The sequence below is a fragment of the Psammomys obesus genome, unplaced genomic scaffold, assembly GCF_907164565.1.
Source record: "Psammomys obesus unplaced genomic scaffold, mPsaObe1.curated_primary_1811, whole genome shotgun sequence".
NCBI lineage: Eukaryota > Metazoa > Chordata > Mammalia > Rodentia > Muridae > Psammomys > Psammomys obesus.
Genome location: NW_026596064.1, coordinates 15316589 through 15334198, shown reverse-complemented (window position 1 = coordinate 15334198; position 17610 = coordinate 15316589). Strand labels below are relative to the sequence as shown.

Genomic DNA, 17610 nt, shown 5'->3' with positions numbered 1-17610 from the left:
CTCTGGAGGTTGTAAGGGTTCGCTTACAGAGAAGACTAAGATAAGACCTCAAGGATGAACAGCAGTTCATCAAGGAAGGGACCTTAAGAAAAAAAGGTATAGTTGGTGTCTTCAGATGAGAGATGTCATGGCTGTTCAAAGGCCATATTATCTTGAATAATTCAAGTTATCTGGAGCAAAAAAGAGAGGGGGGAAGAAAAACTGCTAGAAGCAAAATAACGAAGATTAATTTAGACCAAGAAAAAATTAAAACTTCATTGTGAAGACAGCTTAGAATAAGCAAAAAAAAAAAAAAAAAAAAAAAAGATTTTGAGCAGAGAAATGATTGTTAGACTTTTCTGTAGTGTTTTTTTTTTTTTCAATCGTTTACACAGTGGAGAAGAAATTAGGTTGAGGTTGAGACAAGGCTAATATTGAGCTCATTTGCCCCATTTATCCTACTCCTTTAAATTTTGTACTTGAGGTGAGAGCCTTATTCAACTCATCTAGTCTTTGTCCCTGATGAATTATCCAGCCTTGGTATGATTGGATCTGTGAAATAAAAAGAAGAGAGAAGACACTGTTAAATATAGGGTTCTGACCTGAGCTGCAGGCTAGATAACAGAGTCACTCATTGAGACAGTGAGGATGAACAGGCCAAGGCAATGTTAATGGACTTGTTTGGGACAAGTTGCATGAGAGGTGCTCTCGGAATATCTAAACGCATCACCAAATAGTTATTTGGAAATACTGTTTTAGGGCCCCTAAGAAGAACAGTTGGGTTTTAGATACAGATAGAGATTTATAAGGTGTAGCCAGCAATTAAGCCTTGAAAAGAGAAAACTCCGAGAAAATAAGAGGAAGGTAAGAAGAAGACCTAGGCTCAAACTCTAAAGTCACGACAGCATTTAAAGAACAGACAACAAAGCAAAGTCCTCAAATAAAGCCAAGAGACTCCAAACGTAGTGACAAGTTTGTCATCCTAGCACCCTGGAGGAAGAGCCAGGAGGATCATGAGTAAGAATCCAGCCTAGGCTGCATAGTGAGTTCCAGGCCAGAGTGGGCATAAAGGGACACCCTGTCTCAAAAATGAAAGGAAGGAAAAAGAAAGTGGAGAGAGAGAGGGAAAAAAGGAGGGCTAGCTCATTGCCAATTACTTGACAAATAAAAGGAAAACTAAGAAATGAAGATGCGGGTTATGGTACATAGAGCGAGCTGAAGAATTATAATGGTGTAGACTAGGATTTTGGGAATGGGGACAGGAAATTACGGATAGTGGTTAGAGTATAGGGTACTTAAGGGGGAGTAATGAAACATAGAGTAAGAAATCATAGGTTAAGTGAGATTCTTTGAGGGGAGGGGCCATATGTTTTCTACCTACCTTCCTGCTTTAAGCAACTAGTCACATTACATTCACAGTCAAGAGCAGAGAACAATGAGCTCACAGATGCATGCAAGTGCTCAGGAAATGAAGCAGGTCTTTCCACTTCAGTGAGCCCGATTAAACTAATCCCTCATAGGCGCTCTCAGAAGATCCAGGTTTGTCAGGCTGACAACACTATCCATCACAAATGCTTCGAACATAGTTTTTTTTTTTTTAAATTGGCCTCATGTCAAAAATAGTATTTATGGCAATTTCTACCTGTGAAATCTTGTACATAGTGCTTCACTTCTTTAATCTTCAATTACTCATCTTTAAATGGAGATAGCAGTATATATTTTGTTAGACTAAATGAGTTGAAGCATAAAAAATGATCAATGGATGACAGGATAATGATGAATTTAGGAAGGCTTTTCCTGGCAAGAGTCTGGTTTTTTTGTTTGTTTGTTTGTTTGTTTTAGGCAGATCATGGAATGAAAAGTTTAATTTGGCATCAGACTAAAGAAGAAGTTGCCTAAAAAATGAAAAATAAGCTGATAGAGGTTTTAATATTTAAGGGTAGAAATTACTCTAGGCAGAATAACAGAGGTGGCAATGGTGATGTAAAAGAAGGGTCAGCCAAGCTACGTACTCAGGAAGGAAAAAAGTAATACAAGTTGGTGTCATATCAGATGCAGACATGGACAAAAGGGGCAGGGGTGGAAGGTGCGAGGAACCAAAGATGGCTGCTCTCTCTTGAAGGTGTCAATGAATATCTCTCAACAGTTGACCATTATCTTCTCTTGGCTACTCTGGAGTTAGGGAGTGAAAGTCAGTTCTCTGTGGGATTTGATGCGAACACACTGACTATTCTAAATGAGGAACTAAGAGATTGTTTGTGTATCAACTGCAGCTGTGTTTTTGATGGGAAGTAAGATGTACAGAAAACCACCTCCTGAAGGGAACATAGTGGCTCAAGTTATCAAATGCATATGGGTAAGTTCATGCATCGCCTTGTACTGATTGTGTGGTTCTCCACACGTGGGTGTGTTTTTCTCAATCGTCTTCCTCCTGTGTGCCTACCTTTTGGCAAACGGAGTTCGATTGATCCTCCTTGCCTCTACTTGACCATTACGTTTTTAGAAGTAGTTACTTTTTTAATAGGAAAAAAAAATGTCTGGAGTACAGTTATATGTGACACTAGCAGGAAATGAGGAAAGATAAAAATTAGGCCTCAGATAATTGGAATTCAATATTTGATAAAAACCCTGAGTACGTGCATGAGGGATAAGATACTGAATTGGAAAAAACAGGATGCAGTTTCTTTTCGTCTGTTTCTGATTCTGGATTCTTCCCTAGTTTGCTCTCTGCAACCGCTTCAGGAACCGTTCTGGGGGCGTCACGAAGCGACAGCACTGGCTAGACTGGGCAGCAGAAAAATACCCAGTAAGTGAAAACTGCAGAGAAACCTCACAGTTCTATGAAATCTTTCCAATTCTTTGCTTTGGGCACATTTGACCTCTTCTTTTACTGTTTTTGACCATTTCTACTCTAAGCAAGAAAAGCACATTTGGAACTTCTGGCAATTCTGCCTGCTCTTTCTTCCTCTCCGCAGAAGCATCTCATTATGGATGTGAAGGCACTGACCAGGGTACTGTTCCTTTATATCCCACTGCCCATGTTCTGGGCTCTTTTGGACCAACAGGTAATAGCAGTTTTTGGAAAGATATGTCTTCCCTCATCCTCTTTCTTATCATAGGAAAAAGGATGTCTCACAACACAATCTGTCTGCCCTAGGGTTCGAGATGGACACTGCAAGCTAACAAAATGGATGGGGATTTGGTGAGTTGAAAACGTTTCCAAAGAAGCATGTTAAGTTCTTCACAATACATAACTTATTTGTGATTAAGTTAATTTATAGAAGCACAATTTTTCTTTATTTCTACATATAGTCACTTATTTGTGATTTTTTTTTAAAAACTAACCTAAGATCTTTAGAGATGTACTTTAAGCCCCCAAACACTGCGTAGGTAAAGATAACCAAAGTTATGCTACTAATAAAAATCTTCTCTTTAGAAATCAGAGGGGAAGGGTAGGGAATGCACAGATGCTCTCCCACTCCACTACCCATGATGTGCTGAAAGGATGGCGGATGAAGTAAGGCAAGCCGGGTTGGTGGTTTCTCGGATATATGCCTGTCTTAGAACACACCAAGAAAAAGCCTGATTGGCGCTTCTACACAGCTTGATCTGCCCCTTAGGCAGAGTCAAGCAGGGGACCCATGGGAATGTGGGAGAATTAATAAAAGGCCTCCTTTGTGGCTATGGAAAGAGTGAGAAAGTTGTCATTATTATTTTCTCTTTTCCCAGTGTGCCTTCTTTGGTCCACTCCATCCTTTGGTCCATTCTTTATTTTCAATTGTTCCATCTCTGGATTGTTATATTGATAATTTTGAAGCAGACAGGGAGGGGTGACACCAATAGCCTCCAATATAATTTTACCTCTCCCTTCCTCTAACTGTCCAGGGTTACCATGGCAGTTCTCTGTTGAGTCTCTGGAAAGCAAATTTGGAAGCTAAATATTGTGTATTGAGGGCAACCTCACACAGCCTCTCCTTTTGATATTACCACCTCTAACTATGTCAGGGAGATTAATTAAAACATAGCAACTCTATCACTCTTAGGCAAAGTCTAATTCAGCTCGAACAGCCCCAACCCCAAAATCTGCCAGCCTAATTGCTCTAAAAGACAAAACTACTCCTGAGAATTACTATGCTATCACAGGTGAACATTTACACACCATAAAACATCCGTGAACAAAATTCTTGCTAATTAGTGAGTAAATTGCCCTCAGGCTAGTGTGTGAGACATGTATAAAACATAAACGAATTTCATATTTAAACTTTCAGCCTTACTGCTTCTCCTCCAGCCTCCAATATTCACGACAATTGCAAATACCAAGCATTTTGGAGAACAGATTCTTAACCCATACACCAAAAGCAACCTTCTTCCTGGGGTCCATCTGTCTTTAGCAAATAGTCATGATTTCACCCCAAGTCTCTTTCCTGCCCAAATATCTTTGCCAGTAAACCAAGAGCTGCAGAGCCAAGGATTTGATGAATTTTCTTTTATATGCTTCTTCTCTCCTACCAAGATGGGTAGCAGGCTTTCCTTGTCTTCTGCTGCTCTCTAACTATAGCTTATTATAATATTTCAGGGATTTTTTGTGCTCCAGCCGGATCAAATGCAGGTAGGGGACTTCTCTGCAGGCATAGGTGTGTGTCTCTTTCCTTATTTGTGCCTCTACCTGCTGCATTTGGGTTAAGAGCCATCGCCTGATGCATTCCTCATTGTGTGCCGAGAAGGCCCAAAGGTAGAGATGAAAAGAGTTCCTTTGAGTCACACTCTGCTTTCTCACATCCTTTTCTAAGGAGGTAATTTTGCCCAAGTCCAGAGAGACTGAGTATGAGCCCACAGGTAATGTGTGAGCATTGGATTTTCTTTTTACGTCAAGGTAGTATAAATGGAAATATTGTCAAGGAAAGTGCAAATGCAAGGCTATCGCTCCAGCTCAGTGGCATAGCCCTTGCCTATCATTCGAGATGCCCTAGGTTTGATCCCCAGTACTACCAAAACAAACAAAAAGCAAGCATAAACTTTTGTTGTATGAGCAACAAAGTCAGACTTTGCTTACTGATGGCGATTTTCAGGATACTTTTTAGCACCTTATTTTCCCTTTAGGCTTATTTCCCTTTAGGCTGTAACTAAAGATAATGGACAATGTGAAAGAGTGATTCTTAATTTGATTGACAGAAAAAAAAAACAGCCTCAGAAAGACTATTCCCTTAGTATATTTGTAGGTTAAGATGTTTTACAAAGGAGGTAAGCCTTGGGTATAAAGAGATTGAGAAATGTGAACTCTTTTACCTCCTGGGGTGAAAGTGGATAGATGTAAAGAAGGTGCATGCAAACAGATGAGAGCACGAGCTCACACCAAGACAGAGGACACTTATACTAATCTTTGTTGCCATGGTGTTTCAGGTACTAAATCCCTTTCTGGTTCTTATCTTCATCCCATTGTTTGACCTTATCATTTATCGGCTGATCTCCAAGTGTGGAATCAACTTCTCGTAAGTGCTCACGAGGGTATGAATTATTGCACACTGATTCAATGTCTGCCCAGTTTTGTGAGGATTCAAAGTTGGGATGTTTCTATTTAATTGATTATTTATTTTGATGGATCATCTATCTGTTTCTGTTTTTCCATGTTTGACAAAATTCTATTGGTGTGGAAAGGTGGAAATTAGATCTTCCTGGTTATTATCAATGGCAATGTTACAGACTTGCGTATATGATGCCGTAGGGTAGATCTAGGCAAGTATGTGGTATTGGATTTCTAAAACTCCATGCTGCCCTTGAATGTTGCTGTCCAAAGAAGTCTACTTACTTACTTATATTGTGTGTGGTGGGGAAGGGGGTAATGTGTGTGCCATAATTGTGTGGAGGTCAGAGAAAAACCTGAGGGAATTGATTCTCTCCCTCTGCCATGATGGTTCTGGGAACTGAACTCAGGTGTTCAGCCTTCACCACATTATACTCTGGGCCATCTTCCTGGACCAAGTCCTAAGGTTTTGGTGACAACTAGTTCTTTTGAATCTCCTGTTGTTTCTATGAAACTAAGAAAGGACCTGGTAGGACTGGGTACAGCATTATTTTTAGTTACTATTCACTGGAACCTGCCCCATGCTGAGTAGAAAGTACTGTTTCTACAGTTTGAGTCTCCTCCCGTCTCTGATTTAACAGCAATCTAGTTGTGACAGTAAAATGATCAGCAACTTTACCACATACAAATGCCCTTGACAGTTACTTAGGGAGCAGGAATTAGGGAGTCTAGTGCCAAGTTCCATGAAAGTGTAAATCAAGCACAGATCCTTTTTTTTCAAGGTGTTCACTACTTAGAAAGGGAGGTAGAGCATAGGCAAAGATGACTATTACATGGTAAATACCGGAGGCAATACCTATGGTAAAGACCCTAGGGAGGGAAGATGGAAATGCCACAGAAGAGCAGAGGAGAGAGTCCTTCTCGATTCTCACACCAACAAAGACCTCCAAAGGAAAAAAAAATGAGTTGAAGAATTATAACAGTTGATATCTATTACACAACAAACCTGGTTATATTGCTGTTACCATTAATATTATGATGTAATGGCTAAAGTCATTGTAATCATAAGTAAAGGTGAGAAAAGTGGCATATTACAGAGAAGAGTTGCCAAGTGTGACTCGAGTGAAAGGGTGTTTGAAGGAGAGTTCTAGAAAACACTTTCAAAAGTAATTTGGGATGAATTAAGGAAGCCTTTAAAGAAAGGCTAAGGATTCTCGACTTTGTCCCACTGAATAACGGGTCGATATAACGGGCTCTCCTTTCCCCCACAGATCGCTTAGGAAAATGGCTGTTGGTATGATCCTAGCATGCCTGGCATTCGCAGTTGCAGCACTTGTAGAGATAAAAATAAATGTGAGTTCAATCGATGTGAAGCTTCCGATCTGTTCCCTCCGCTTTTCTTACATGTCCAATCATGACTCCTTGGGACGCACCATAATATTCGTTTCACAGGACAGTCATGCTGGATATTTAGGTGAAAAGAGCAACAGTGCTCTGAAGCCCGCTTTCCACCCGAGTGATTCAGGGTTGACCTTCAGGAAATCGCACAGCACAAATAGCGAACAAACGTTTACACGATGCCTTTGTAGTGACATCCAACAGCCACTATTGGTGAATGAGCTGCAAGACCACAACTGAAGAAATGTGCTCGTTACCTACAAAACCATTTGACTTTTCATGTTTCTAAGCCAAATGCTGTTCAGAGGGACAAACGTGTGTAGTGTTGGCCAGAAGGCTCTGCTGCCAGAGACAGGACTCAGGTGTGTGTTCTTGTTTTATATGTCTTTCAGGGAATGGCCCATCCCCAGCCAGCTTCCCAAGAGATTTTCCTACAAGTCCTGAACTTGGCAGATGGTAAAATAAAGGTGACAGTGCTAGGAAGCAGAAATAATTCTCTCCTGGTGGAGTCCGTCAACTCTTTTCAGGTGAGGTTTGGGGCCCAGGTGAATTGGAAATTGTATATGCTGCAATAGCCTTGGGTGTTTAATGACATTAATCATTTTATCATACAACCTTGTCCCTATGGCCTTAAATAATCTCTGATAACACATTATTTTAGTGATCACATAATATTCTATCCCTCAAATAGAGTTCATTGAAGTGTTTTCTTATAGACACTCAAGTTGGGTTTTATTGTTGTTCCTGTCTTTGTGGCTGTACCAGGAATCGAACCATGGCATCAGGCATGCGGTGCAAGCACTCTGCCACTTAGCTACACTTATAGCACTGCAAGTTTTTTTAAATTTTTATTTATTTTTATGTGTGTGGATGCTTTGCCTACATGCATGCCTGTACGTGCCTGGTGCTGGCAGACATCAGAAAAGGTCATCAGATCCCCTAGAACTATAGTTACAGGTGATTGTGAGCCACCATGTAGGTGCTGAGAATTGAACCAAGGTCCCCTGGTTCAAAGCAGCCAGTGCTCTTAACCACTGAGATATCTCTCCAGCCCTGATGCATTTATTATGATGAACATTGTTCATTATATTATAATGATGCACTATTATAATGAACCTCCCTTCTCATCCTTTTGTACACCTCTATGTCTCGTGCTAGTGTCCTAGAAGTGAAATAACTGATTTAGAGACAGAAATGGCTAGTTGCTGATGAGGTGACACATCCCAAAGCTATGGAATTGTAATGTCCACACTGGCATAGAAAATGAGTGTGACAGGTTCTTTGTCCCCCAGAACACAACACACTATTCCAAACTGCACCTGGAAACAAAAAGCCAAAATTTACATTTTCATCTGAAGTATAACAACTTGTCTGTCCACAATGAGCATTCTGTAGAAGAGAAGAACAGTTACCACCTGGTTGTTCATGAGGATGGGGAAAGTATCTCCAGTATGCTGGTAAGTTAAGGAGTCGTTCCAGTTCTGTTTGGAAGTAGGATGACTGCCTCATCAGAAGTCACCAAGGGTCTGCCTGAGAATGGAATGTTCTCATTATAGGTTTTAATTAGTCAGCTCCTACTGATTTTTGCTTTTCTCGGTTGCAGGTAAAGGATACAGGAATCAAACCAGCCAATGGGATGACAGCCATCAGGTTTGGGTGTTGGGGGCTTAGATGAAGAGGCCTCACATTTCACTTGCTCTGAGCAAGGGTTTTTACTTCTTAGAAGATCAGGGGCACTGGTGTCTGTGACATTTTCTAGGATACTGAAAGGCAAATGTGCCAGCATGCTCTCTGCCTGGAGGGCTGGCAGATAACCCTGAATCAGTAGATACCCTCTGCTTTCTACCACATGAAAGTCCTTCTACTTACTGTTATCCATCTATCTTACTCTCAGGGAAATAACTGTAAATTTCTGCGTTTATCAGATAAACATTTGGAAGTGAGCAAATGTTCCTACCTTCATTTTTGGTACCTTCATTTATTCTGTCCTATAAAATATAGGTTCCTATTTTAAATTGACAGCTATCAAAAGAGTTGGTTTTAAATGCTGATAGGGCTAAAGGTCTTTTCATATGGCACAGGACAGATAGAGAGGTGACCACCTGCTCTCTGTGGCTGGAATTGGGTATGAAGCATAGAGAAACTGTGGCACCAAGACTAGCTAGTTATTGTTTAAAAGTAGACGAGAACCTGTGAAGAAAAGTCTGAATTCACTGGGAAGTAAAATACATGTAAGAACTTGCCCTTGAAATGTTTCAGAAAAGACAGTCACCCAGAGTAAGTAAAGAAAGAAGGGGCAGCAGGCATAGATTTTTCTGCACAAATGAGAAAAACCCAGGAATCAACTTTCAAAATACTAGAAGAAACTGCCCAGTTTATCTCTAGAGCGAGACCAAGACTAAAATCATTAAAACAGAAATTAATCAAAACCCCATTCTGAGGGGGCCTTCGGGTCAGAACACTAGAAAGAGGTTTCTGACGACTGAAATATATTGACAGCACCTTCTGTGGGCAGGGCCTCTAAACTTTGCCCAAGTCAAACTGGATTTCTTTTCTAAGAAGATAACTGGTTTACGGAAAATGTTATATCTTTACACATAACACATTGTACGCAGATTTGTATTGTTTTTCTTAAATCTCAATCGAGAAATTCCACCATTAAGAGGGGGAAAATGGCTGGGGAAGCAGTTTGGTGGGCAAAGGGCTTGCTGCACAAGGTCATCAAGGTCAAGGCCAAGCCACAGAGCCCATGCAAAAAAAAAAAAAAATTAATGTATTGGCATGAACTTGTAATCCCAGCTCTCAGCGAGACATACCGTCTCAGACAGCAAGGTGGAGAGCTATCATGAGAAGCAACATCTGTGGTTGACTTCAGGCTCCCACCCAACATGTGAAAGTATATGTACGTGAACACACACACACATACACGCACATGCAGACACACATACATACAGTAAAGAAAGAAGTAAGTTAGACGTCCCTAGGCTTGATTAGAAAGGAAGGTCAGATTGCCATGTGTGACTGTAGTAATGTACCTGGCCATTTGATGAGTATGTGTCAGTCATACACTAGAAAAAAAAAAAGTTTGTTTTTCCTAGAGTAAGTTAAGGCTGGTGATCACCTCTTACATTCAAGTTCATTTGTTTGTCTATTTGTCCCTGTCCCAGCCACTATTTTGCATGCTTAGAATATAGTTATGAGCCACACAGGATTGGCTGTCCCTGTTTGGATATGTTTGTCTGATGTGTAAATAACGTGTCTACCCGCAGATTTATTAACACTTTGCATAAAGACATCAACATCTCCTTGGGCGCAGGTGCTCCTCTCAGTGTGGGCAAAGACTACGGAGTATCTGCATACAGAACTGTGCCAAGAGGAAAGTAAGAGCCTTTGTGGACATTTTACTTTTATCAAAACAATCATTTTCAAACACTATTTTTGTATTCAAGTGATAGACATCTGTGTTAATTTGGGGTATGAGGATATTTCTGCTTCTTCTTAATTGTAACCTCTCCATTTCAGGCTCATCTTATTTCTACGTTGGTCAGCTGAGTATATGATTTCTGTGATGAATGTACTATGTAGTTAATACAGCCCACCTCTGTGAGGCTCAGGAAGTTTAGTGTTGATTTTGGCTCCTGCTCTTTTTACCTGTCATTGGTACCTCATTACTTAGAATTTCTCTCTCATGTTCCCTGTTTTATTATATTCTGATAAGTCATAAGATTTACATGAGGAAAGTTCATGGGCTTGAAATCTACAAAAGTTGATCTGTGTAGGGTTAGAATTTTTATGTGCTTATAAGGCAATAAGAAGTGCAGATCCAAGGCAGAAACATGGCACGAAAGTGGCTCACTCCTAGAAGTATCTCTCTTCAAAGACAAGTGGCTTCGACATTTTCCTCGGTAGAGTTGAGATCTCTCTTCCTGGGGTTGGAAGTGTGTCCTAAGCAATGCCGTTTATTCCAGCCAAATTTCATCTTGTTGCAGGTACCCTGCAGTGTACTGTGAGACAGAAGACAAAAGCGTTTCTCTTGATTTAGGTCATCTAGACTTTGGTATAACGTATTTGTTTGTGATCACTAATGTAAGTAGCTTACAACCGACTGCCTTCCTTCTGTCTGATTGTCTGCCTGCCTATCTCTTTGTCTATGTCTCTTTTCCTTTTACACACACAAACACACACACACACACACATACATATCTTGGAATCTTAATGAAGACAAAGTGCAAATGAGAAGACATTGCACAAGACAGGATTATATACTTCTTTCTTGCCCACTATAAGACTTTCCACCACTGTGACAAATGTCTGATAGAAATAGGTAGAAAGGCTGAAACATTTTTCTTGGCTCATGGTTTCACACAGTTTAGTCTATGGTTGGATGGCTCCGTTGCCTTTAAGTCTATTGAAGAAACATCATGGTGGAAGGACATGATGGAGAAAAGGTGTCAGGGATGCCATGGTGACCAGGAAGCACAGAGAACAGGAGAGGAAGGGATCGGGGACAAACTATAACCTTCAAAGTCATGCCCTCATTGATTTACTTCCTTCATGCTGGGGGCCTCCCCTACCAGTGTCTACCATGATGCAATTGTCCATTCAGAACTTAAATCCGTCAGTCACCTCATTTATTGATTAGCTCAGAGCTCTCATGATTTAATTACTCCCTTCAAGTACCACCTCTGAACTTTACTTTAGGGAACAGTCCTTTAAAACATATGTCTTTGAGAGTACATTTCCTATTGAAATAGCAGTAGGTCTGCAGTGGCTTTAGAAAGCCCATGATCTCTATAGGAAATCTCAAAATGACATAACAGCAGAAGCAGGCAAAGAGTGTTGGGAATGGAGACATAACGTGTCCCAAGCTATCACTATGAAATCTCACAGCCAGCTTCAGTCTCCTTATACTTTAGGTAGCCAAATACTATTCATAGAAAATTACTTTTTTCTTGTTAGCTTGATACAGAGGTCTCCTGGGTCCCTGGAATTTTTATCTACTATACAACAGTCTGAATACCAATCCCCACACAAAGTTTTGGAATTAATTAAACTGGGGTCTATCAAAAGTAATTGCCACTGGCATGGTGACACACACACACACACACACACACACACACACACACACACACATACCTTTAATACCAGCACTTAAGAGGCAGAGACAGGCAGATCTCTGTAAGTTTGAGGCCAGGCAATGGCCTATGGAGAAAGCTCAAGGTTTGCCAGAGCTGCATAGTGAGACAGTGTTTCAAACAAACAAACAGCAATTGACTCAGAAACTAGACCAGAGAACTTTTGTCTTTATTTTTGTTTTCAGAGACAGGGTTTCTCTGTCTTGGAACTCACTCTGTAGCCCAGGCTGGCCTCGAACTCATAGAGATCTGCCTGCCTCTGCCACCCGAGGGCTGGTATTAAAGTCATGTACCATCACTTCCCAGCCTGAAACTTAATTAAAAAAATATTTTTGTGTATCAGTATTGTGTTTGCACGTATGTATGTGTACCACATGCAAACCTGGTACCTGTGGGTGTCCAGACAAGGATATCAGATTTCAATTACTATTTTTTTTGTAATAACCTTTCATTAAAGGTTCATATTCTATACTTTCACACACAGAGACAGATAATCCATATGTATGAATTATCTATAGTCATTTTAACACAACTTATTGAAAAGACTGTAACTAAATTGATGCTCTTGTTGAAAAGCAGTTGAGCACAATATGATGTCCTATTTGTATAATGCTTTTGTAGTTTCCAGAGACTACTGTTTATATTTACTTTCTCACACTTATTCTCAATTAGTTTTATTATTTCTTAATTTCATTTTTCTATTGGTTATTTTAAGTCATAAAATATAACTGATTTTGTGTGTTAATCTGTGCATATGATTATGAACTGTTATTGAGCTAATTTGTTAGACCTAGCACTTTAGGGGAGCCCTTAAACTCCCTACATACGAGGTCATGTCATCTGCAAATAGAGATAGCTTCACTTTCTTTTCAGTCTAAATGCCTATTATTTCCTGCCCATTTGCTCTGGTGTATAACATGAATCGATTTTTCAAGTAATAAACCAATCTAGGTCTATAACATTTATAGGGCTGCTGTGACAAACTAACATAAGCTAAGGACCTTACAAAAGAGAAGGTTAGTGTTTCATACCTTTCCGTATCTCTATCTCTCTATCATTTATATCTATACCTATATATCCTACAAGTCTGTAAGGATTGTTCATTCTGAGACCTGTGAGGAAGAAACTTTTCCATGCCTTTCCTATGGCTTCTAGTGGTTTGTTGGGAATTTGGTATTTCTTGAGGTACAATATAATCACCCCATTGTCTAACTGTATCTTCGAAAAGCACTCTGTATGCCTTTCTATCTATATTCCTCCATTATATGTATGTATACCCATCATATTCAAATAGCCCACCTTAACGACCCCATTTCACTTGATTAATTATATCTATAAGCACCCTATTTCCAAATAAGCTTACGTTGTCAAATACTGGATACTATAACTTTTAACACTGGAGTTTTTAGGGACACACCTTGACTTGGAAAAGTTGTATTTCCTGTATTAGTCCAGTCTTTGCTTGTTCTGTCTCTCTAGATGTTTCTGAATCTTGATGGCTATTAGACATCTAAAATAGAAGTCAGAAATTGAAGGTTGTGAACCCAATTCCTTCCACAGTCCTAACTTGCTTGGGTTATTTGGTGTTGACACTAAGTAATAAAAGAATTAGTGGCCAGTATTTAGAATTCCATAGATTTTATATTCTGACATTGTAATAATGTCAGAAGATCCTACGACAGCTACCACCATGTCACGTGACTGGCTCTGCCTTTTGATGGTTCAGTTCAGCAATGTCCTTATCATTTCCACTCGATATGTTTCATTTAGTTAATTAACTGCCTTAGAACATCTGAAAGCTGACCTTTTAGAGGCCTTTGTCAGAGTATGTTCTTATGCTGAGAACATATGCACCTGTACCTGCATACACACACCACACACACACCACACACACACCACACACACCACACACACCACACCCACACATCACACACACATCACACATACACACACATACCATGCACACACATAGATTCCTAGACATTATGTAATACATTCTTAACTAAAGAAAAACCAAGATTCTTTTACTTCAGTGTTTTGAACCTAATGCCCCAAAGACTCTTTAATCTCAAGGACTTTTACTGTAATCGACTGAAGTCAGGAAGATAAATGTAGTGTTACCAAGAGAAGATTCCAAACACTGGAATTGTATAGAAATGTCTAATGTCTTGATGGTATCAGGGGAGTGAAACTAAAAGGAAAGAATAGACACAGATCATAGAATGCTGTAGTTAGGTGTACTTTTTCTTAAGATTACTAAGAAGTCCACTTCTTATTTCTCCCACCAAGATCACGAATCAGGGTCTTCAGGCTTGGAAGACAGAAGACATTCCAGCCAATAAACTATCCATTGCGTGGCAGCTACCACAGTATGTCCTGGTCACAGCGGCAGAGGTCATGTTCTCTGTCACAGGACTTGAATTTTCTTATTCTCAGGTAAGATTTTGCAAGTAGAAATGGTGACACCACTTAGAAGATAATGAGTTTTAAGTCCTGTACCTTAAATGGGCACATCATCCTAAGACCTCCATCTCTTTGGTTCGTGACTTCCTTGTATTTGACCCCAAGCAGCCATCTTAATGTATTGGATCATGACAATACAGCATTTGAGTCTATGGTGCAAAAAAATAAGATGAAGAGCAAGGGCTATGAGATTAGATTACTCATGTTCAAACACTGGCTGCCTGACCTGCTGTGTAACAGGAACAAGTAAATCACCTCTCCAACGCTGTTTTATTTCCTTTTCTTTATGCTCTTCTTCTACTTTCAGAGTACCACAGTAACACAGCTTCTTTCTTAAGTTTTGGGTAATAATTATAGGATTCAGTAAAATAAAAAGGTTCGATAATCTACTTCCTTCTTACTGTTATATTATTACAATCTCTTGAAACAATGCAAGAGCTGAAGCCAGTGAGGAAGGTGAACGACGGTAGGTTTTTAGGGGAGATGTTCCATGGCTAGGTTCATGTAACGGGAAGGGAGAATGGGTAATCTCAGTGCTTCCAAATGTGTCCTCCCCAGGCACCGTCTAGCATGAAGTCTGTGCTCCAGGCAGCCTGGTTGTTGACCGTTGCCATTGGGAATATCATTGTGCTTGTAGTGGCACAGTTCAGCGGCCTGGTACAGGTATGGATCTGAGGGAAACGCGAGCTCGCGTCTACGCAAACCTTCCCCTCCAACTTCCTCTTCTCTCTTTTCCCAGATCTTGGCCTCCAGGTTCCCTATCAGTGACATGAGGCTTAGATGACAGAGTTTGCCAGGAAATAGACATCCATGTTTGGCAATAACCACCATGGACCTGGGGGAGGAGAGGCCGGGGAATCTAGTGTTCTGCCAAGAAAAGTGCCTCAAGCGATGATTCCTAGCCATCTTATCCCTCCACAGCCAGATTGCCCTATTTAAAGGCTTCTCCATAATCTTCTCTTCCTGTTATTTCTCCCTGCAGTGGGCTGAATTTGTTTTGTTTTCCTGCCTCCTGCTGGTGGTCTGCCTGATCTTCTCCATCATGGGCTACTACTATGTTCCTCTAAAGTCAGAGGGTGTCCACGAGCCAGAAGAGAAGCGGATTCCTCACATCCAGGGGAATATGATCAACCTGGAAACCAAGAATACAAGGCTCTGACCACTCACCGGACTGATAACTGGTTCCTGCCACTGACTGCAGCCATCACTTACCTTCAAGCATATTTTTTCCCCTCCTACCAGATTAGGAGAAGGAGATAACATTTTATCTGAGTGGATCTCCTCCATTTTTTTTCCACCACAACAGAGGCAATTCTAGGACTAGGTTCTTCAGGTGCATCTTTAAACAAGGATCCAAGACTTTGCATCCTCCGGGCTGTTGATAAACTTAGTAAACATTAGGCAATGTATCACAAGCTGGCCCAGGATCTCCACATGCCCATGAAAAGACAAATGTGTGAAAGAGATAAGTCTCTGTGGGTATGGTATTCCAAGTTTCTTTATCAGTAGTGTGATTGCACTAATTCATGAAGATGTCAAAATGGTATGATGTAATCTTAGAGCTTTGCTTGTCAGCTAGCAAGTTTAATATGATTTTAGATGGCAAGCGACAGAACGACACTTTATCAACAGATGGAAGATACATCTTTCTGCTGTATTGGAAAGATACAGCGTTTTATCTACTTATCCAAACATCCCTTTCTCAGCACTGACAGATCCTGGAGACCACAATTAAAGACAGTAAGGACAGTCATGGAGATCCAGGAATGCATATAAATTACTCATTTTCCTTTACTGCACATTCCTCTAAAGAATTCTGTTTCTGTCCTGGGCTGTGCTCTTCTGTGAACATCTGTCTAAGAAACTAATGAAAACTTTGCAACCCAGCCTTTTCAATGTTGCTGGAGCAGCTTTATCTTACTGGTACATTTTATTTGCTTATTACAGCAAATCTTTCAATAACAAAATTTTTTTTCTAATCAACTTCCCTTAATTTTTTTTCTGTTTAGCTTCTTTGTTATGCATTTTTACTTCTTCCGTAATTTTTGTTTACATTTCTCCCTTTAGCCTTAGAAATGTCCTGTTTATTGAAAAGGGATACTAATGTCCTAGGTTTGAAGCTCTAAATCATACTATTCAACAGATTGGCAAGGTCCTGCATGGGAAAACTATCAGACTCTGTGGGGGTGGGCAGAGAAGGTTCAGTTTCCATTTGCGTGTGTGAACAAAAGAGTTGACAGACATTATCTCACATGCAGTGTGTGAATCGGAACAAGCCTGGGGTTATCAGGACTGTGCCATGTGTCGCTAGGAGAAAATATTCTCAGCCTCTGAATGAAAGACCTCATTTCTACTCCTCTTGTTCTCATCTGTAGCCAAGTTGGATTGCACACTATTAATAATGTAATATATTCTTAAGAGAATTTGCTCCAGTTCCTCAAGCTTTAAATACTTTAGTTTTAATGACTAAAATTTCAGAAGCATAGAAGATGCTGCAACACCATCCAGTTTCCCCAGATACCCTGATGGGAACCTGTCCAAACTCCTTCAGAAGCTGTTCATCTTTAAGAAGCTTTAACTCAAACTATTTTATGAATTTTGTTGTCAGAGTGGTTAACACTGATCTGTGAATAAAAGTTTTTGTGAACAAGTAAGTTTGGGAAATGAGATATGTTACTATTCTCTGTTAAGTATTCCATCACTGGGTTAACGTCTCTGAGAGGTCCCTGAATTATCTAAACATGTGGTAGTTTCTTCAGGACCCTGGTTTCAGAAGGACCTTTATGCTGGCTAATGGCTTCATTCACAAAGCTCTCTGCTATTGAGCTGTGGGCATAGCTCAGCAGTACAATTGCTTATTGTGCACAGGGTCCTGGATGCAATCTCCAGAACCATAATCAAATGGACAAACCAACACCCTTCTAACTACACTGATTCTGTCCTTCATCACAAACAAGGATAAGCATGGCTTTCTCTTTGGGGTCTTTGAGGCATTTGGGAGAGACCCCTTTCATTATGAATTCAGGTAAGTGAAATGTTCTCAATTATTGTACCAGTTCCTTACAAGGCACGGCTCTGTCTTTTTACCATGATAGCTTTTTTTCTTCTAAAAAA

The 17610-nt window shown here is 40.2% G+C and overlaps 1 protein-coding gene across 1 annotated transcript in view; it reads left to right on the top strand.

The window, feature by feature from the left end:
* Slc15a2 (solute carrier family 15 member 2) overlaps positions 1–17150 on the top strand; it is a 31037-nt gene extending 13887 nt beyond the window's left edge. The window contains exons 8-22 of the mRNA XM_055625068.1: positions 2253–2335; positions 2699–2785; positions 2955–3044; positions 3137–3181; positions 4556–4588; positions 5380–5468; positions 6772–6853; positions 7291–7425; positions 8191–8355; positions 8502–8548; positions 10168–10278; positions 10888–10984; positions 14323–14469; positions 15055–15159; positions 15479–17150. Coding sequence (XP_055481043.1) covers positions 2253–2335; positions 2699–2785; positions 2955–3044; positions 3137–3181; positions 4556–4588; positions 5380–5468; positions 6772–6853; positions 7291–7425; positions 8191–8355; positions 8502–8548; positions 10168–10278; positions 10888–10984; positions 14323–14469; positions 15055–15159; positions 15479–15655 — 1493 coding nt within the window. The 3' untranslated portion in view covers positions 15656–17150. The remainder of the gene's footprint in view (positions 1–2252; positions 2336–2698; positions 2786–2954; positions 3045–3136; positions 3182–4555; positions 4589–5379; positions 5469–6771; positions 6854–7290; positions 7426–8190; positions 8356–8501; positions 8549–10167; positions 10279–10887; positions 10985–14322; positions 14470–15054; positions 15160–15478) is intronic.
* Positions 17151–17610: the final 460 nt, after the last annotated feature.